At 42.7% G+C, this 21,554-nt stretch overlaps 1 protein-coding gene across 1 annotated transcript in view; it reads left to right on the top strand.

The window, feature by feature from the left end:
- Nucleotides 1-21,554, top strand: part of LOC101159373 (calsyntenin-2) — a 404,380-nt gene that overhangs the window by 348,837 nt on the left and 33,989 nt on the right. The window contains exons 9-10 of the mRNA XM_011483059.4: nt 2,911-3,073; nt 12,872-13,038. Of these exons, the coding sequence (XP_011481361.1) occupies nt 2,911-3,073; nt 12,872-13,038 (330 nt within the window). The remainder of the gene's footprint in view (nt 1-2,910; nt 3,074-12,871; nt 13,039-21,554) is intronic.

Below are 21,554 nucleotides of genomic sequence, written 5' to 3'. Positions count from 1 at the left end.
TTTTTTCTGTTGCTGTTTTATTCTTTGGGAGCTGAGTGTGAATCTTGACTGTCTTTAATTCGATGCTGGCTTTATTATTATGGCGGTTCTTCTGTTTATTTTCTTCGTTTTGGTAGCTGCTGGTTAGTCGGAATGTGAGTTAGTCTCTCTTGGACCCGTCTCTGCTCTGTGGACATTTTCCCTATGATTGGTCTCTCTTATGCAGCGTCTATGGCTCATTTTATTCACTCTGCGATCCTCGTTCGTTGCCCCCGCACCTTCTGCATCTGGTTCTGCTCTGTGTACCCCAGTGGGTCCTGCCCTGGCTCAGGGACTTGCGTCGGCTGCATTGGTGAGTGTGTCAGTCTCGTCACGGCCTTGTTTTTTCGGCTGGACAGTTAATATGTTATTCTCTCTCTGGTTTGGTTTGGAGGTTTGTGGAGGCTATGCGATGGATTCTTCTGGGATATCGTTTTCAAAGCCGCCACTGAGGGTGGCCCCTAGGAAGTGTTCAGGTTGACGTGACTTGATCTGGACCTGTTAGCGCCTCGCAGTTCATCTTCTGGGCATCAGTGGCCTGGTTCCCCATGCGCCTTCAGGATTAGTATATATTTTCTTCAGCTGCCCATGCTGTCTCCACGATTTTCCTCCGAACGCGATATAAGGCTGAGGATGACTGTTATCGCTGATGATCTCACTGTTCTGCCTCTATGCCTCTCAGTGGCGTCTCTTGGCATTCAGTTGGCGCTCGAAGTGTTTGTCGGTTTACCTTTCAGCTGTCGTGGCAGTCCTCATAATATCGACTTTATTATCAGAAGCCCTGTACTGGATATTTGTAGGCGATGGGTCCCCTTCATTTTGTGAGTTATTGATGATTTCTCGGTGGCCAAATTTCTTCTATATCCCTGGTCTTTTGAATCTCTGTGGAAAATATTTTATTTTCAAATCTGGGTTTCCACGTTGTCTATACTGTATGGTCCTCCACCCGTCCGGATTTATTTTTCTTCTATAGATCTGGGTGGTTCATTGATGCTTGTCTCTCCCCATTATGTCATCTCTAGCTTTTGTGCAGCGTGTCGTTTATTCGTTTTTTGGTTGAATATGATTTGTCAATGATTGGGCCACCTGACATTTGCTGTGGCTTTGGTCCTATGGTCATCCGTTCATCCTGTGTTCTTGTTCTGGGTAGTTCGATCCTGGGCCCCGTGTTCCTGTTCTGGATTTTCGTGTTTTGCGTTTGATCTTTCCCTCTCTATGCTTGGAGTAGTTTTGTTATGATGACTGTCGTGTCTTCAGGCTCCCTCCACTTGTTCTTCTGAGTCTGCGCCTTCTGGTTTGGGGGAAAAAGATTTAAAAAGAGTGGTTTGTGTTTGTCCGGCCGCCAGAATCCACAGCTCTGATGGTTTTTTTTTAAGGGGTCATCCGGTTATGAGAGATTTCAGCCTTGGAGATTATGTTAAGGCTGTTTCAATAGTGAATAATAGTATTGTGTCATCGGTTGACTTGGTTACTGTTTAAATAACACCTTGAGCAATTTCTACCCTGACCATAGGAAATATATCCCTTGCGCTCTCAAGCTTAGTTCAAGAGTTAAATCTTGTTTCCACAAGTCAGTCTTCTATCTGCCTTGCTTAAGCAGATGACACTCTGCTAGATGCTTCCCCATTTAGAGGCTCGTTATACTACGCCTCTAATGCTTAAGGTTCAGTCTAGCAAAATACTATCAAAACCTATGATCCCTCATGGCTCTCAAGTTCTCTTTTGCAGTATCCAGACACCCTTGGCTAATTAAAATTTCAGTAGTCTGTACTTTGTTGTCCACAAATTTGAGAACCACTAATATCAAATACAAAGCATCAAATCCAGCCGAGCTGCAATCCTTTGCTACGTGGGATGTTGACCTTCCTCATCTACAAATCTCCTTGGCTACTCTTCCCATCACCTACTCCTTGATGACCTCCTGAAGGTCCCTCTGAAACTACCAAAGGTTACTTTTCTTATCATTGGAGTATATAAAAAATTGGTGTTAAGATTTCGTGCAGGTTCTATATTTCACTATCATTTCACTGTTGGAATTTTTGATTATGGTGGTTTCTATGGTGCGATAAATCCACAATGGGTCTTTACCTTAACTATCTACTAAATTTCACTTTCTCAGATTTGTTCTATAAAAGCACTGTTATTACATTTATCTCAAGCATTTTGAAACTGATCAGTTTCTGGGTTATTTATATATTCTTGTCAAGACTAATACTGCTTTGTCTTTATCTATGCATCGCATCCTGAGCCTGCGAACCCCTACGCCCCGATCAGCTTCTCCATTTCCAGAAAATGATGTGAAATAAATATTTCTTACTGCAAGAGTTGTCTGACTGAAATGACGACTTGTCGTATTTCAGGCAGATACTCGCTGCAGTGTTTTACAGGTAACAACCCTAGGGCGGTTCAGTCAATTAACTCACCTGCTCAGCGTCCTATTTAAGCCCAGGTGCACAGCTGTTCATTCTCTTTCTTATCTTCAGCGCTCATTCTTCGCCCCTCCCTCCTCCCCGGCTTCCACCTGTGGGCTTCGTAAAGGGGGGTTTTGTTACCCAAAAGTTTTATGGAAATTTCTCATGGAATTGAACGGAGCCTTATGCCAAACGAAAAGATGTGAATGCCAACTTAAAGAATGTGGAAAATTAAGTATGTCAAATAAATATTTCTTACTGCAAGAGTTGTCAGATTGAAATGATTAGAATGATTGACGGAGACAGTTAAAGCGACAGTGGCTCAGGCGGTTGAGCGGGTTGTCCAATGATCGAAGGGTCGGCGGTTTGATCATTGTTTACAGTATGGGTCTTCCTTCTGCTATATATTCCTAAAACTTTAAAAAAGCTTTAAAAAGAAATAATCTAATCACTGTGCTGATCTGCTGCTGTCTTTCCTCAGATTTGCGATAAGGAGTGGCATTACTACGTCATCAATGTGGAGTTCCCAGCGGTGACGCTCTTTGTGGACGGAGTCACCTACGACCCCTACCTGGTGACAGACGACTGGCCCATCCACCCGTCGCAGATTGATGTACAGCTCACAGTTGGAGCCTGCTGGCAAGGTGGGTGGGCAGGAGAAAGATAATGAAAACGCTGGCACTGATGAATTTTACCATGGGATGTTGGGAAAAAGTGAAAAGTTAGGAAGTCTAAAAGAAGTGGATTTGTTCTGGACATTCTGCTGCTTCTTTATTTGAGAAATTAATTTTTCAGGAAGATTGCCTTTATTGTTCTTGGATTTTAATGATTCATTTAATTAAGAGGACTACCCATACTTGATTTTCCTTTAAACATCAACTGAAAAATATTTGGTCCAGTTTCTTTTCACTTTTTTTTCTTGTGACAGCGGCACACGCAAGTTCCTTTCAAAATAAAATACACCTTGTGTTAAATGAGATTCTCCTGCTGCAGCAGATTTAGTATTGCATGTAAACTACATACTTTATTTAAATATGACAATAATAATAGATTTGAGTTGAGTTATTTGCACAAACTCATTTTCTTCGTCTTCTTAAGACGATCTCTGAGGCTCCGCCTTTCGCTCTTTGTGGGTGGCACCCATTTCCCGACGTCAGCATAGAGGCAGCGTGTCTGTGATTCACCCATGAAAACAAACATCTGAACTTTTGCAAAGATGGATGGACATATTGTGCACATGAAAGGAAAGCGTTTTTCTGCTTATCTGATCAGCTAACACATGTTTGTAAGTATTAGCATATTGGTTATCAGAAGACATTCCATGTCTTGCTTCTATGATTCACTCAGACCAGTGAAAGCGCTGTTCCTGACAGGAATACTGTCAATATGGGGCTGCTCCTTTTTTAACCCTTGTGCTATCCTAGGCTCTTTAACATTGGGAGTTGGGTCATCTAGACCCACTAGACAGTGCTCTGAACCTTTTATCTTCAATGATTTGTGATCTTCACTGGTGTCCATGGATTACATGAAATCTTTCCACCTTTATCCACCTTTGTCATGGTAGGGAGAACACGTCAATGGAAGGGGGGGGTCATCTAAGATAGCACAAGGGTTAAAGAGATTTCAAAGCTAAATTTCCATTTTGGACATGCAAATAAGAAAACTATCTTAAAGTTCAGGAGTAGAATGACCACATTCTCCATGTTGGTTTTGGGCTCCCCCCTCTGATCGCGTCAATACGTCACAAGTCAAAGCTGAGTCCAAATTCCTCACCCAAGTTCAGATGTTTGAACTGTGGACACGCTGCTGCCAGACCGCCGCACAACGCCTGACACTCAAAACGCGCAGCAGGACCACTGATCGCGTCTGTACATTGGCTTCCATTGAAACTGGATGCCCCCAACACATGAATGGCGTTTGGTGTGAACGCTGCTTCAGGACGACTAGTTTTCTTCCATTTGAATCAAATTTGCTTTTGAGAGTCTTACTGTATGTTTGGATAGTCCACCCCACTGACTGTTTGACAGGAATGGAGGAGTCGTGCGTGTTTGTTTTTTTATCTATAACCAGATGCACACTCACTCTTTGCTTCATAATTCAAATTCTGTGTTGAGAGGGTTGATGATCTTGTGACAGGATCATTGTTTCTACATAATTTATGTTGCACTTTAGGGTTACAATTTTTAGGTGCACCTCACCTTCACCCTACAGTAGCTGAGATAGGCTCCAGCAACCCTGTTATGCCAGAAAGAACTTAGTGAGTTTAAAAAAAGGAAGGATGGATGTGAAGTTACACTGGTTGTCATATCAACAGGTGCTTGTTTAAGGAAAAAAAGTTTACTTTGTGTAAATAGACCCAATTTTGACCCAACTCTTTTACCCTTCCCCCTCCTCCTTTTCTGCCTCACCCTCCAATTTCTTTCACCAAATCTTATTCAGCTTGTCTTCAGGAAAATTAGGGAGGCCTTGGGTAGACAGGAGGCTTTTTTGCTCTAATACAACAGGCACTAAGCCTCAATAAAGACTGCTGCTGAAACCTCAACATAAGCATTTGCCATGACAGATTGGCTTTTCAAAGTGCTGCGCATTAAGTGTTCATCGTATTGATTGTGAAGACCTTACAAAGATGAGTTCATGTGTCAGCTGGCTGACTCCTGGAGCCTCCGCTCAGAATCTGTCTTAAGAAGAGACAAAGCGCTGGCAGAGCTGCAGGACAGATTATCTTTGGATTCCTTTGCTTACGGGTTCGCTTTGCACACAGGCATTCGGGCTGGTGATTTAAAGTTCAGGGAGGGTGGGACATGATAGGCCGTGATGGCAGAGTAAATAGAAAGATTTGTCAGCTCTAACCAGCACGCTGACATTCTGCCGTGTTTAATTCAATTTAATGATTTAATTTCACGGTTCATAACACAGAATTGGCCAGTCAGCATTGCCTAATGGGAGCAGATTCTGTCCTGACCACAGCAAATGAATTAAATGTAAAATTAGGATATTTTATGTATTTATCCAAGAAAACTGTTCTTGATCAGTGTAGTTTCCCAGAGTTCTACTTATGCCATAGTCACAACTGCCCTAACAGGGCAAACCCTTTATGAGCCACACAGGTGGTCTGCGCCAAAATTTTAAGATTGTAGAGCACTCAGAGAGCCCACCGAGCCAAAATGTTCATGTACATTTTATTCTACAGCAGTGGCGAACACTTAAACAACATGTAAGTAAGGGTGAAGTAGGTCTGACGCAGGCGTGTCAAACGGATTTTTCATTTTTTTTAAACCCTTTGCCCTGTGAAAGTAGCCTAATGTTGCTGTTCAAGTACATGCTCATTGTGCGCCCTTGTGCACTCCCTGCATGCAGTCTGACTGTTAGAAGTGAGGAAATGTGACAGAGTGTAGTTTCATTCTACCAGCATCTTACGCAGCCGATGCTGGTAGGATGCCCACACAAACTACACTCTGATTGTCTAATTTCCTCATTTCTAACAGTCAGAATGCATGCAGGGAGTGCACACGGGCAGACAAGGAGCGCACACCTCACTAAAATGTGGCTTTAGGGCACCGTACAACAGCATCAGTCCTACTGTATGAGTGCGTGTAACTTACATTATCCTGACAAATCCTTCATGATACACTTACCACTTGCACCACAATGGTACTTGTCATTGCCATGACGACTCTTGTCGTGACCACACAAGTCTCAGGGGAACTCCAAGACACACCTGCACTCCCTTTAAGATGCAGCGGCTCCTGTCTACAACTCTCCATGGGTCTGGACAACCCATGGGAGAGCCCCTACAAGTCAACCCCGTAAGGGTGCATCTGACTAAGGTCTTAGAAACGGAATGTCTTGCTGCATCATAATTTGTGTGGATCAACAGTAAAAAAATAGCTGTCTTCATAGTTTATATGCTGTGGAGAAATGGACTAATCAATATAGTGATGAGTAATGTTTGTGTGCACAGGAGATGAACACAGACATGCTCCAACCAGAGTTCAAGAGAGGTTGAACTCTGTCTTGAGTTCAACCCTAACCCCTCTGTGATTATTTCACACATGAACAAGCAAGAATGTATTTATGTGTATTCAGACTGGAAAGGTTTGTTGGTCTGCACCGAGTACGCTTAATGTGGTCTGGATTGAGTCCTGAACCTCGTGTTTGGTCTGAATTCAGACTGCCGTCAACCAGAACAAGCTTGTAAACAAAACCACCTGACTAAAGATCTCTGTAGTCATTGGCTTGGAATTCCGAGGGTGAGGCAAAGCAATGAGAAGAATAATAATGGAAGTTCTGCGCTTTGCAATCCTCATGGGATTACAAAACATTGCGAGGTCGATGCTGCACCGACAAAGTAAAGCGATTTAGATGCTGGTCATCACGATGTGTTAAATAAAGCATCAGATCAGAGAGGAAGTTCTCCTCTTACCACTTGTTTCTGTCCAAATGATGAAGCTAAAGTTTGATTTAAAGAAGCCAGAGCAGTGATACAGAACATTTAAAATATGTGACGGGAACTTCTTTTTTAGCTGTGCATTATCACTTTTTAATTCACACCCAGCAGCCAATCAGAATCGAGGATTCACTCAGACCATAATATAAACATGTTTATTTATGCAATGCATAACACACAGGTATGCAGGCACCTGCACAAGTATGCATATTTTAAATTCTATGTTTATTGAAGACTCACATCCCTCACTTAGAGTTGAGTAATGGTCCTATTTGCTGCAAATTCACACTCCTCCACTCTCATCTGTTTTGAGAAGATGCAAATAAGTGACTCCTAGTGACTCCATGGAGCGCAGTGAGACATCCAACATAAAGCAAACAGCAACTCCATCACCCTCACTTTCATTTATAGCATCGTTGTAAAGCTGACGTCTTTTTTCTTTAACCAAATACCAAACTAGTATCACCTCTCAGAGTGAGACTACATAGAAGGAAGGTCTAAAGTACAAAAGGCAAGATAAGGAAAATGAGATTCAGACACTGATTAAGGATGGGAAGAGGCAAAGCATGAAGGGAAGAAACCATATTTAGGATTTTGTGTTTTAGAACTATGTAGCAAAAGAAGAAAAAGGCTATTAAAAATTCAACTCATTTTACCACAACATAGCCTGACTATTCTGGCAGCAATAGAGATGCACTTTGCTGTAAAAACAGCATTTTCTCAGTGAAAGTGCATGTTGGTTGAAGAAATGTAGGCCACATTATAATATGCTAAAATAATTGGGCCTTCTCGTAACGGTTACACAAAACAAAAGGAGTTTGGTGGGATTTATTAGTTTTCATATAGGGCCCAATAACCAACTGTGACCTGACATGGGTAAAAATAATTACAAATTCCTTCCAACTTAAAAGTAATGCACCCTGTATTTTCAACCAAAAAATAAACGTAAATGCTTCTGGTTTCATATTTACTGAAAATAAGATAACTGGTTTAAAATAATAATATAAGTTAGGGTTAATTCCCAATGAAGTGTGTATTATCAGAAATTAACGCACGCCGTGGTAGCCTGAGCGTTCTGAGCTATGTTTTTACAAAAAGTGGACATTTTTTACGTGGAGCGGCGCCTTGTCACGATAACATGTCAAGGCGCCACTTTGCTGGCTGAGCCGGCACCAACCTTGACATCAGCAGTAGAGGAAAGCGATATCTATACTGATGGTCACAATGGGTAAAATATAGCATCAGATCAGAGAGAAAGTTCTCCTCTTACCGCTTGTTTTTGTCCAGATAATGAAGCTAAAGGTTGTTTTAAAGAAGCCGGCGCAGTGACACAGAACATTTAAGCTATGTGACTGGAACTACTTTTTTAGGCGCGCGTTATCACTTTTTAATGCACACCCATCAGCCAATCAGAATCGAGTATTCATTTGGACCGTGGTACAAATAAATTATATTTTGACACTGCATCATTGATGTTTCCATTATAGCGACCATAGCGAGGTGATCACTACGCCCCAGAGAGCCTCTGTCTGCCACTGGAGCGGTTTAGCGATCTCCGGCGGTGGAGCTTGCTTTGCTTGCTTACTATGCCGGCACGTGTAGCTGGTTGGGCGGCAGACAAAGTGCTATGCAGGATGGGCTGGAAGCCAGCTCGGGCCTCCTAAATCTTGTGATATTTTAGTTTTTTTCATCGAGACAATTACAAAAAGATCTTGTTTGATTCTTGTTTTTATGTTTCCGTTCTTGAACTAACGTGGGTCACAGAGACACGGAAGTAGCGACGGAAAGCGGCTTTAGCAGTGGGATGGAAACTTACTATACCGGGAAAGACTGAATGATCTCATCAACCAGACGTGGAGTCGTGTTTACTGATGCTTTTGTAAAACTTAAATAAATCCTATGTCTAAACATCCTCAGTGTCTATATATATATATATATATATATATATATATATATATATATATATATATATATATATATATATATATATATATATATATATATATATATATATATATATATACACAGAAAGAAATTAGTATCTGGTGTAAATGTTCACATCCCTGTTTTTGAATGACTTCGCGTGAATCGCGTGAGTTGATTTGTGTTTGTTTAATGGAAACTGTGTCATCACACATTTTGCAAAGAAAAAAATCTAACAACAAATTAAATGAGGAGATTCGCTTCACTTTCCACAAAATCAGAGCTAGTCAGAAAAGAGACTTCCCGACATGTAAACATTTCCTGTTGATGCGGAAAAAAGGCCGTCTTTTGGGATTTTCTTTATTTTAATTACTATTTTGTGGGAACGAAATAATCTGCATATTTGGAGGTGGTGATAAAGGTTAAACTGTTTTTTTACAGTATTTTAAGGTACGTTTATGAGTCTTCCTCTGAAATAAATAAATGAAGTCAGTAGGTGTAATCTGCTCTCTAAGGGTAAGAGGTCCTCTATGAAGTTTAAAGAAAATTGTGGCTTTGGATTGACATCAGTGACAAACATGAGCACTTATCTTTATGATGAAATGTCCATTGAAATTAGACTGTACATTGGCACAATGTATTTTGAATTTTAAAGTTTTGTTTTTTTCTCTTTTTCCATTGTATTTTGTTCCTTTATTTGAGACGTTTTAGCAACATGCAAGAAAACAATCTAAGAATGAAGAGTTTTAGGATAATTATTCCTATTGAACATGACCTTTTCTCTTTATCATGGGGGCATAGGTGTTTTAAAAATATACTTTTAAAAAAGTAATGAGTTTTAGTCTGCTCTTCTTCTGGTTTGGAGTCAGTGAAATCTGCAGCTACAGCTCTGACCAAATGAGCTATATGTGTAGAATTAAAATGAAAGACCAGAGATCCGATCTGGAGAGTTTTCAGGTGTCGCTCTGTCTGCCAGAGCGAGAAAAGACTTCATCATGTCTCATCTTGGAAGGCAGACAAGCAAATGACAAGCCAATAAGCTGATGAAATCCTCTGGAGAGATCCCATCAGCTGCTGGGACTTTCTGTCTGCCCTCAGGATGATAAGGGAGCTCTATCTGACTAGTCACTGTGCACAATCTAGCTGCAGGTCAGCAATCACAGACAGGACTGTAACTTGAAGGCCTCCAGTTGCTGCACTCCATTTCTGTCACATTTTCACACCTGGGGAGTAAGGTATGATGAAGTGCTTCCAGGAGTGCTCAGTTGTTCCTCAGTGTTTGCTGACTGGAATTTTTCACCGCTTCTTTGACAGTAATACAGATTCCTGAGGCATTAATTAGGGGAGCCTGATTAAACATTGTTTCCGCACACACTCACACCAGTGTCTCATAAAGTGGCCAAACCTTGGGTAAAAACAGACATGATAGAGTTTGGCTGATTCAGCAGCAAACAGCCAGATTCCCCTGCTCTGATGATAAAGTGGCAGCCAAAATAAACCAAAAATAAATTCTAAAAGCAGATACAAATACTATAATAACCAATTTATTTGCATGCATGAGCTAAAGTGTGCATGTTTCTTTTCTATTGACACAGAGGAAACCTAGTTCTGACTATCGTAATTTTCAGGACTATAGAGCGCACCTGATTATATCACACATGTGTGTTGATGATATAATATATCATCAACAGGAAAATAAACAATAAATTAAAAAGCAACATTTTTAGCAGTCCTCGCTCAATCAAACAGAGTCCTCTGGACTTTTCTGCTCTGAAAAAACATGAATTGACTGCATCAGATCTGTGATTTTATTTGACAGATACTAGATATATTAAAAATGTCACTATCTCCAAGTAAAACAGTGATGGCAGGTGTGATCGGGTGACCGGGTGAAGTACTGCACATATATTTGACAGAAAGGTGATTTCTTTCCTACCGTTGGTCCTCACTGACAAGTTTTAAATGGAAAGAATCTTCCAGAACCTTCATGTTTCAGAAACTCACTCCCAAAGAAAGACACAGGAGGAAGAGATAAATGAAGGGAAATGCAAAAAGTGAAGGTTTAATACCCATTGCTACAGTAACCTTTTAGCTAATGAATTCTGGAGGCTCCTCTGGCTGATATGCCCTTTCTGCAGGTCAGAGCACAGAGCTTCAATGTTTGGATTTCTTCTCCAGCCTTTTTCAGCCATGATGGAAAAGCCGCTGCTGCTTTTATTACTACAATTTTATGGAGTTATATTTAGGCCACCATGTTGCACACATACGACTGAGTTTTAGGGCCAGTTTACAAAAAATAAAACATTTTAAATTACAACTTTAAAGTCGGACATTTACGAGATTTTAAGTTGTAAATTTACGAGAACAAAAATCATAAATTTACCAGTTTTTTCTCGTAAATTTACGAGATTTTGAGTCGTAAATTTACGAGAAAAAAAGTCATAGATTAACGAGGAAAAAACACCAAAGTATTTATCTGAGCCTAGCTTGAAGATGAAATATGTGGAGCCTTTGTGAAGCTTTATTTGGATAGATTTAAAAAACAAAGAGATTCTGAGTCTTTTGGCGACTCAAAATCAGATTATTGTCAGTGGAGCCGTCTTTCCGGGGTTCAGTGTCGGTAAAGCGGCGTTTCATATGTAAAATAAGGAGCTCAGAGACACGTTTGGGTGTAGAGGATCGCTGCAGCCTTTATTCTCCTTTTCATTCACATAACCTGAAGTTCATCTGTCACCTTACGTCATGAACCTGTCATCAGATCACCAATGCGGAAGTAAACAGTGTTACATACACCCACTCCTCCAGATGAAGCGTCCCGTTTGATCATTAAAAAACAAAGATGAATGAAAATAGTCTGTTATATTTGCATTACAACGTTGAAAAAGGCAAAAACTGCTGCTCCTCCTCAGACTGAAGCGTCACACAAACATAGAGATCTTTTCTTTGGAGGAGGAAGAAAGGATTGAAGCAGACAGCTGCAGGGACACCGATGGCTTCATCAGGCTGCAGGGATCCTGCAAACCAACCATCAATAAATAAAACTTTAATAAATCATAAATCAAACAAATGAGCTTCCAAACATTTATCAATACGTTATCAATAAACATTCAGCTCACCTTTTCAGTTGAGTTTAGTCGGTCTGCTCTGCTGCTGCGCGGCGTTCACTAAGTGCTCTGTATGCTCACTTCCACTGTAACCTCGTAAATTTACGACTGAAAATCTCGTAATTTTACTTCTTTTTTTTTGGGTGGTCCTAAAATTCCGTCGTACACACAAAACTTTCTAAGTTGGAAACGAAAATATTAAATATTTGCTCTCAGATCATTTTTATTATTCTTGACTCCAAAACTTTTTTTTATTTTTTTATTTTCTGCTTTGAAAAAATATGTGACAGTCATTCATATACACAGCAAACCTTAACAATAGTAGTTGACTTTAAGAAACAGATTTGTCCTATTTTTGTAAGAAATTGTGAAAAATGACACTTGAAACTAGAGATGGGTGATAATCAGTATCAATATTGGTATCAGCTGAGATTTGCATACTTTGAGTTTATTGGTATCGGTCCGATATTAAAAAATCTACCGATGTTCTTCTGACTGTCTTCAAAAACACTTTATTTTTTAAGTGAAGTGTTCCTAATATATTGGGAAGTTTATGTTTACAGTCATAGTCGGTAATTGACAGTTTTGCGGTAACTTTTAGTTTTGATAGGGACACATGTTGTTCCTAATAGATCTCTGGCAATGGGGAGCTTATTGATTACAGTTATGTCCAATATTTATGAAATGGTCTGAATGCCTACAGATATATCTGTATGAAAGTTTGAATGTGATACTTGTTCAAATGACATCCTTTGCTGTATGTTAAAAAGGTCAAGTACAATGTGATTGTCCAGTAAAAGAAAAGTTGTGCATTTCTATTAAAGAAAAAAAAAGGAAATCTTAACTTTGTGTTACTGTAGACACTTGTATCGGCTATCAGCCACAGTTGCAGGGGAAATATTGATTATCAGTATCGGCCTACTTGAAACAGTTTTTGACCTGAAGCTGACTGTACATGTTGTGTGTAGGTGGGGAGGTGACCAAGCCGCGGTTCACTCAGTACTTCCGGGGAAGCCTGTCTGGACTGACCGTCCGACCTGGGAAGATTGAGAGTCAGAAAGTGATTTCATGTCTACAAGCCTGCAAGGAAGGACTGGACATTAACTCCCTGGAGAGCCTGGATAAGAGTATAAAGGTTTGCACACAAACACACAAGCACACACAGGAAAATGAGTCACTGAAAGTGATGCCAGAAGGTTTTTTTAAACACATCAACTCAGGGACAACAGTGCCAAATCAGTTTGTTCTGATTAGGATTTGAAATGGCTGATTCTAATTGAAATATGTACAAGACACTATAATCACTCAACCTTCCTGCAGGCGCTTCAAAACCAACTGTAGCCGTCTGCTCCAGTAAAGCAGCTCTTATTTGAAATCTGGTATGATCTGTTAGATTTTAGCTTGAATCATAAAAGAGACAGCTTAACATTTTAATGCAGGGGTCACACTGGTGAAGTTTCATGATTTGATTCCATAAAGGATGAGATCAAGTTATGCTGTGTGGTTGTTTTTGAGCAGATGGGAACTAAAAAATCCCCCCCAAGAAAAATAAAAAAAACTATTTTCTTTATGACAAATCATAGAAAGCTATTTACTTTGTACTCGTATGTACCCGTATGTAGTTTCAAGCTTATAATTATTGTATTTTCTAAGTCACTGTGGTGAAAATGCTGTTTTAATCATGTTCTTGTGACATTTTTCTGACGTTGGACGACATGTATGAAGAACGTTAAGCTCAACATAGCTTTTCTTTGTATTTACTTTATCAAGTCATTGTAAATCAGCTTTCATTTTATACCCAAAAAAGTACGGGAAGGGGAGATGGGGGCGGGGCTGCTTGAATTTCTGAAGAACTCCTGCTGCTCTGCAGAAACTACGTCAAGAAACAAGAAAAATAACAAGAAACAAATCACACAGATTTATCAAACTCATTACAGAAAGGATGAAATACTTTGATTAAAAAAACAAAACCAAGACAGACTTAGGTCACCTTTGCTACAGTAAATGTAATTATTATTAACTAAGTTCAGGTAGACCTTAATGTATTGCTTGAAAAGGAGTGACAAGAAGTGAATTTATATAAGTCAACCCCTGCGGAGTTATTTCATTTTATAGTTTACATGGTTCAAAACATCAACACTCAGAATACATTTTGATATTATTCCAGTAATCATCCCTAGATCAAGGTTTCAAGTAACAAAATAGAGTGCTTATTGATTTTCTTCAAAAAGAATTCTTACATCATCATAAGATGATTGGAGCGGGACTTTAAATAGATACCCTGCAAGCAAATATTACAATGTTCAGGCTGGTAAGAACTGTTGTTCCTTTCTTTGTTGCTCGCTACAAAATGCTAAACCATGTTAAATCCTGACAGACAGACACTTGTGTCATTCATCTTTCCTCGACACATCCCTTTTATTAAACCGTTTCTGCAATCCCAAACCTTCTGCTGCTTTTCTATAGAACACATTCTGACTCTACAAAACAGATAATCTCCTTTGGGGAGCACATGCACAAACATCTAGGTCAGTTGACAGGAAAAAGCTATTTCTTTTGAATCACAATTGCAAACTCACCCATGGAAGTCCTCTGCCATCCTCCCCCTCCCACCCCATTTTACTGGCGGCCTAATCCATCTCCCAGTGCTGGAGAAGACAGAGGCCAGACAAGATGAATGGGGTTTGTAGATCCAAATCCTCCACCCCCCCCCCCCCCCTTAGCCACCCAGCATCAGCCTGCTTTAACACTCTTTCCAGCCCTCCTTTCTTTACTGTGGCTTTTCACTCCAACAGCTTTTCTCAGTGCTCTTGTGCTGTGATGCAGTAAAAAGATGTGTGCCAGTCTTTTCAGATGACAAGGTGGGATGAGCTGAGGGATATGGGAGAGAAGAGAAGGACAGCCTCTCCAGGGCCGGAGCAGTTTATCTTTAGAGGGCCCTTAGATTTTCTTCTTAGCCAAACACTCGTCAGGTTCCAGTGAGTCATCGTGAGGCTTAAGGAAAGCATTTAGCTGAACAGGTAAAGGGCTGGCACTTCACAATCAGTGAAGAATAGCAGGCAAGGAGGCTGAAGAGGAGGCAGACACAAGGTGTTGGGATGAAGAGCAGCAGATAAGAAGAGGCGGTGAAAGATGTGAAGATGATAGGGCTGAGGAGTATGCAGAACTAGACAAGATGCTGAAGTGGTGTCACCCTCAGGTACCGGGCATTCAGGTGTGTCCCAGCAAGAGGGAAGGATTCAGCTAAGTGTTTCCAGGAAATGATGCATCTGCAGAGAAGGACAGATCAGTCAGAGCATTCAAGACGGTTAGGAGCCATCCTGGAAATGGATGTCCAAACAAATGTAGCTTGAGGTCAAACTGTGCTATCAGCAGAGCACAAAAAACAAAATCAAAAACAAACTGGATCTCAGACCTACAGGCCCAAATTAGAAATCAGAAAATTCCGCCATGTTTAAATGGTAAATGGCGTATACTTATATAGCGCCTTTCTTCCTACAAGGACAAAGCGCTTTACAGTCACAGACCCATTCACCCAGTCACACACACATTCACTCACACATTCACACACTGGTGGTCGCTCCGCTGCCAAACACAGGCGCCTGCCTACCACCAGAGGCAAGGTGGGGTTCAGTGTCTTGCCCAAGGACACTTTGACTCATGGGCGTGCAAGGCGGGAATCGAACCTGCAACCTTACGATCATGGGACGACCGCCCTACCGCTGCACCACGGCCGCCCCACGAGTACATGGCGGAATATTTAATGTAATGGCAGGTTCTGCTGCATGCTTCAGTCAAACAGAAGACACTTAAGAAAATAGCCTTTGTTAAATTGAGTTGAACAGGCCTCTGCTTCAGAGATGTTTTCACTCCATGTGCACACTTGGTGACGCCCCAAATGAAAAGGACACCCTAGTCCTCAGTCAAAACATGTTGATTTAGAAATAGAGAAAATGTGTGAAAGAAGACTAAAGACAGGCCTTCATTAGAAACTTATCAGATCGACTGTCGAGTATGTTGGTGAAGATACAAGTATTTTAGGTGTTCTCTGTGTTTTGTGCAGGCACAGAACCTTTAACGCTTTGTACTTGTTACCACAGAAGGATAGCTGGAGGCGGTTATGAGGTTACCCATCGGAGTCGGTTAAAAGTGGGTCTTGGAGGATGAACAAATGGCTGTAAAAGCATAAATCATGATTTAGAACAGCCAAAGTGAAAAACGGTTACAGAACACTGAGAAATCTCTGGATAGAAGAATGTTGCTGCTGCTTTGGCGGCGATCTTGGTGTGGGGATGACTGGACACTCGCCCTCTTTTTTTTTACATTTCCTCATCCACCTCAGAAGAACAGAAACAATCACTCCAGCACAGGTGCCATCTCATCTTTGCACAAATAGTTTGCATGACTGAATGAAATTCAGGTTTGTTGTTCGTGTGATTGGTTTGTATGCATAAGTATACATGTTGACATGTTTATATGTGAACATTTTTGGAGCCAACAGGTCTGGTTATAACATTTGAGTGTGATGTGTATGATCATATCAGCTTGGAAAAAATGTCAGCCCAAAGTTCAAGTAACTTTGAAAGAATTCGGTCTCTCTGGTCTCCCATAGCTAACTCCGTGACTTAGGGGGTGGGGGGGGCATGGTCGTCGCTGCTCCTTGCCCTTCTGCCGTGGGCCGGGGTGGGGGTCGGGGCCTCCGGTGCCTGGCCGGGGGTGGTGGGGGCTCCGTTGGTCGGGGGGTCGGGTCCGGCGCCTGGGTGGGGCGGCCTGGGGCGCTGCGTGGTCCTCTGGGCTTGGGTGTGGGGGTGCGTGGTGGGGGGGGTGGGGTGGTGGTCTGGCTTGGCTTGGGGGGGTGGTCCCTTTGCCTGTGCTGGGGGGGGTTGGCGGGGGGCGCTGCTCGGGGGGGGGGGCCCAGCGGCGCTGGATGGGCTTCCCGTCTACACCTGGGGCTGGGATCGGCCCTTCCCTGGCTCTGGGGCGGGACGGGACAACCCTCTTGGGGCCCCCGGTCGCTCTGGGTGTCATCCGCTTCGGCTGCGGGGTCTGGAGGTGGGGTGGGGTGGGGGTCTTGTCGGCCCTGTCCTGTGGGGGGGCATTCTGGGGGAGGGGGGGGGGCACTATTGGTACGGGGCAGGGGGGGTTGACGGGTCGGGGTCTCCGCTGAGGCCATCGGCGGTTTCCCCGGCCGGTTGGCTGCCTCGGTCCCGTCGAGGCCTGACTAGAGCTCTTCTAGGGCCGGCGTTTGGGGGTGGGGGCCTGGGCTTGCTCCGGGGGGGGCCGGCGCTTTCTGGCTCCCCTCTCTCTGTGTGGGGGTGGTGGTGCTGGGCCTGGGGTGTCTGCGCCTCCGGGGGTGGGGCCCCGGGGCTGGGTGGGCCTGGCCCCCTTGCTGGGGGGGGGGGGGGGCGGGGGACGGCTGTTTGACCACCGGGGGACAGTCTATCATCTGTCCCCAACTTACCCCCTTCCTCATATAACCTCATAATAGGGTGAGGGGGTGGGGGGCTTAGCCTGCGATGAGCCTTGGGGGGGGGGTTTACTAGGCAGTGACCCCCCTCCTGTGGTTGCCGTATGGAGTGGGCCCCCCCTCTTTCGGTTTTATTTGCACCTTAGACATGTAGGGCCCTTGGTAGGGGGGGTGCTTGGACATCACTGCCAGCAAGCAGCGGATGTCCTCCTAGCACCCTACCCGCCAATTTTAACCGCACCTTAGACATTTAGGGCCCCTTGGTGGGGAGGGTGAGGGGACGTCACTGTGAGTAATCAGGAGACGTCCCCTTAGTGCCCTACCCGCCAATTTTAACCGCACCCCCCTTAGTACACACACCCCTCCCCCCTCAATATATACATCCCAACATAAACACACACACATGCACACACACACTCTCTCAAACACACATACACGCACACACATTTTGCAAGGAAGGTGGGACCTAGGACCATCTGTCCCCTGCCTCTTCCCTGGTGGGGGGTACGGGCCCCTTTGCAACGGCGGCTGTGTCCCCGGGGTGCTGGCTTCCTGGGCCCGGCGGTGCTCTCTCCGCGCGGTGGGGGGGTTCACATTACATCTGAGCCGGGGGTGTTCGTGTCCCTGGGGGGTGGGTTCTGGTCCTTGCTCCTGAGTGCTGGGCCCCGCCAAATTTCCAACTGTGGCCGAGCCTGGTCGGGCCATATTTACAACACCCCTTGTGGGCCCTCTTTTTTCCCCGGGGTTCCCCCCTCCTGGGCGGGGGCGGCGGGCCCCTGCCTCGCTCCTCCCTGGACCAACCGTTGGCCGGGCGGATGGCTGCCTGGAGTGCGGAGTGGGTCTCCCTTGGGGGGTCCTGGCCCGTACCTGGGGTTGGGGCGGGGGGATGCCCGGAACTCCTGGGTGGTGGTGGGGTGCTCGTCTGGGGCTGTGGGCGTCCTTCTCCGGTGGGGCCCTGCGTTGGGTTCTCCCGGCGCGGCGGGGGGGCTGCTCTCCTGGTTGGGCTGGGGCGGCGCCCTCTTTCCCTCCGTGCCTCCCTGCTCTCTGGCTCTGGGGGCCTTGCGGCGGCCCTGCTGGCCCTGGCCTGGGTGGCGGGCTTGGTCGCCCGGGCGGCGGTTGTTCCCTGCCGGTTCCCGTGTGGTGTTGGGGGGAATCCGGCTGCCGCTGCTGGTGCGGTGGGGGTCTTGGGGTGGGGATGGCTGGGCACTCTCCCTCCTTCTTTTCACGTTCCACCATCCATTTTAGAAGAACATAAACACTCACCTGAGCACAGGTGTCAGCTCAACAGACTGAATGACTGAAATATTTCACACTAGTTGGTTTTAAGGCATAAGTATGCGTGTGAACACTATCTGTTTTGTGTACATGTCGACAGGTGGACATTTTTGCAACTAACAAGTGTGTTTATAACATTTGAGTGTGTGTGTGGACAGGCTCCGCCCTTTTTTTTTTGTTTTTTTTTTACATTTGAACCTTACCATGGTGATTAACAACCAGTAAACTTGTTGCTTTATGCTGCTTCATGGTCTTATCCCCCTTCCCCTCCTATTATCACCCTCCTACCCCCCCCTCTCTCTAACGTCCCTCTCTCTTCTTCCCCTCTTTCCTTTTCCGTCCGGTCCAACACCAAAGATTTTCAAACATGATTGAAATTAATAAAGTTTGGCCTCAATTACATAAGGGGTTTATTCAGTCATACCTTTGGTTTGTCTGAAGATTAATAACCCCTATTGTTAAAGCAAAATATGTCCAACACAAGAGGCCCTCAGCTCTCATCTGCCTGCCCAGCTGTTGGACAGGACAAGTTAAAAAAAAAAAAAAAAAAAAAAAAAAAATAACATTTGAGTGTGTGGACAGGCCCCGCCCCTTTTAGATTCATTATACATTTACATCTGACAGTAATGATTATAAACTTTCAGCAACTTGTTGCTTTATGATACACATCTCAAAATCCCTTCAACATCAGTAACAACAGCCAAAAAAAATCCAGCTATAAGGCGATCTGGATTTTAAGGCGTACTGTCGTCTCTTGAAAAAAATTACGTTTTTTTTATTGGTGTTCTTTATAGTGCGGAAAATATGGAAGCTTCAATATGTCCCTTCATGGTCATTGAATAAGAAATAATTTTTATATTTGCACAAAGAAAAGGGAGCTTTAAAACATTAAAGGACGTTTTTCACTGTTAAGTGTGCATTTCTGTTTGCTTAATTATCATGCTGCACGTCGATCAGTTCTTTTTTTCTGAACAGACCATCAAGGTCTATTTATAAAAACCTGAAATCTACCCCCCAGTGGGTGATCCATCACAGCAAGCATTAGGTCTGTTTGTTTTAATCAAAGTGACAAAGCCATTGCATGATAATGGAGCACAGCCATGATGTTCAGATTGATGGATTACCTGACTTCCCTGAGTCTCCGTGTAAGCAGATGTTCACTCGGAAAAGCATTGACAGTAAAAAGGCAGCTTATCGCTGAGGGACAAATGCTCGTCTGTTAAACTTTTGGAACGGAATACCTGAGATGATCAACCTCGTTTGTAAACTCATCTCTTGACAGATGTAAATGCTTTTGGAACACACACACACACACACACACACACAGAGAGAGAGAGAGAGAGAGAGAGAGAATATGACATATTTTCAGTTGTTTCACACTTTTTGTTCTGTATATAATTCCACATGTGTTAATTCATAATTTTGATGCCTTCAGTGTGAATCTACAATTTTCATAGTCATGAAAATAAAGAAAACTCTTTGAATAAGGTGTTTCCAAACTTTTGGTCTCTGCTGTATGTATCTATAATTTCTGTTTTTTTTCCCATGTTCTTGCTTTAAGAGGCTCATAGTTGGTTAGCAGCTGATCCTTCTTGGCTTTAGCACCAAATGCTTGACTGCCTGAAATCATGGACTGATTTCTCCGCATCAGCTTTAGATGTCAATACATGATTTGAATCGAATGACATAGCATTTTGATGAAATGCCAAAGTTAAACTAGCGCAGTTAGTTTGATCATCTCAAGAACTCCAACTAAGAGGTTTATAATTGTTTTTTTCCCTCAAAAATATATTTTTTTTCTTTAAGAGTTAATATCAATCTTGCAAAAGCAGTTGCTCATAAAACTGTGAGAATTAAAGGTTTAAACAGATGTTTTTTTCATTTCACGCATCACTACTCTCTTTGTATTGCATCTTTATTCATGTGTCTCTCTGTGAATCAATTTTGTCTCTTCATTTCCCTCCTGTATGAAGCAGTGCTGGAGAAGAAAAAGCTGCATTCATTTGAGTTTGAACGGCTCCTCGTTGTCCCGATAAACTGATGTAATGTGTTTCCTACAGAGTCACAGTGAATCAGAACTGCTGGAGTCAAGCCTCTGTCAGTAAAGCCATACGTTTGTTCTCACAGTAACAATAAAAACAATCAGATTTGTGTGGCAGTCCAAATGTGCAAACACACAGTAACACTTCAAATGAAGCTAAAGGTGCAAATAAAGAAAGACAAGATTGTTATTAGAAGTCTATGCAGATGAAATGAGTAAACATCTGAATTCTGACTCTGAAAATGTACCTTTTGTAAATTTAACTCTTTTAAACAAAGTGAGTTTAAGTTTGTCTGGTGACATTTTAAACATACACTGCCTAAAAGTTATCTTTTGATCTATTTTAAAAGCATTCCTGGTGGCCTTTTCATATGATGATATGATGATGAAGACATTTTGAGTTATAAATAAAAAACCTGTGTCATTTTCTAGGACATGCAGAAGATTCTCTAGTGTTGTGAGTAATTGTGTTGTGTTTAGTGTTGTAATGAGTGTGTTATTTTGTGTTGTGAAATCTGAAGTATTGTGACCCTTCTGGGCCACCGTACAGAGCTTTTTGAACAATGTTTTAATACAGAAATACTCAGAAATGCAATTTTAAGCTTAATCTTTTTTTAGGTGTCATCAATCATCAGAAAAATAAAGTATAAAGAACATTTTAAAAACACAAAAAACAAAATTGGTCTTTAAATTGAACCTGCAGTACTCCAAAAACAGTTTTTAAGTCATTAGATGTTTTATGAAAAGCCTAAAAGGGGGGTTTGTAAAAAAAACAAATAGCAGAAACTCTCCATACACAATTTCAATCCCTTATTTTCTAAGCCTTCGGGCCATTGTTAAAATGGACTGAACTGCTTTTGTACACTTG

The sequence above is a fragment of the Oryzias latipes genome, chromosome 13 (assembly GCF_053564925.1).
Source record: "Oryzias latipes strain Hd-rR chromosome 13, Olatipes_Hd-rR_3.1".
Classification (NCBI taxonomy): domain Eukaryota; kingdom Metazoa; phylum Chordata; class Actinopteri; order Beloniformes; family Adrianichthyidae; genus Oryzias; species Oryzias latipes.
The sequence above is the reverse complement of the archived record's forward strand: the minus strand, read 5'-3'. Positions and strand labels throughout refer to the sequence as shown.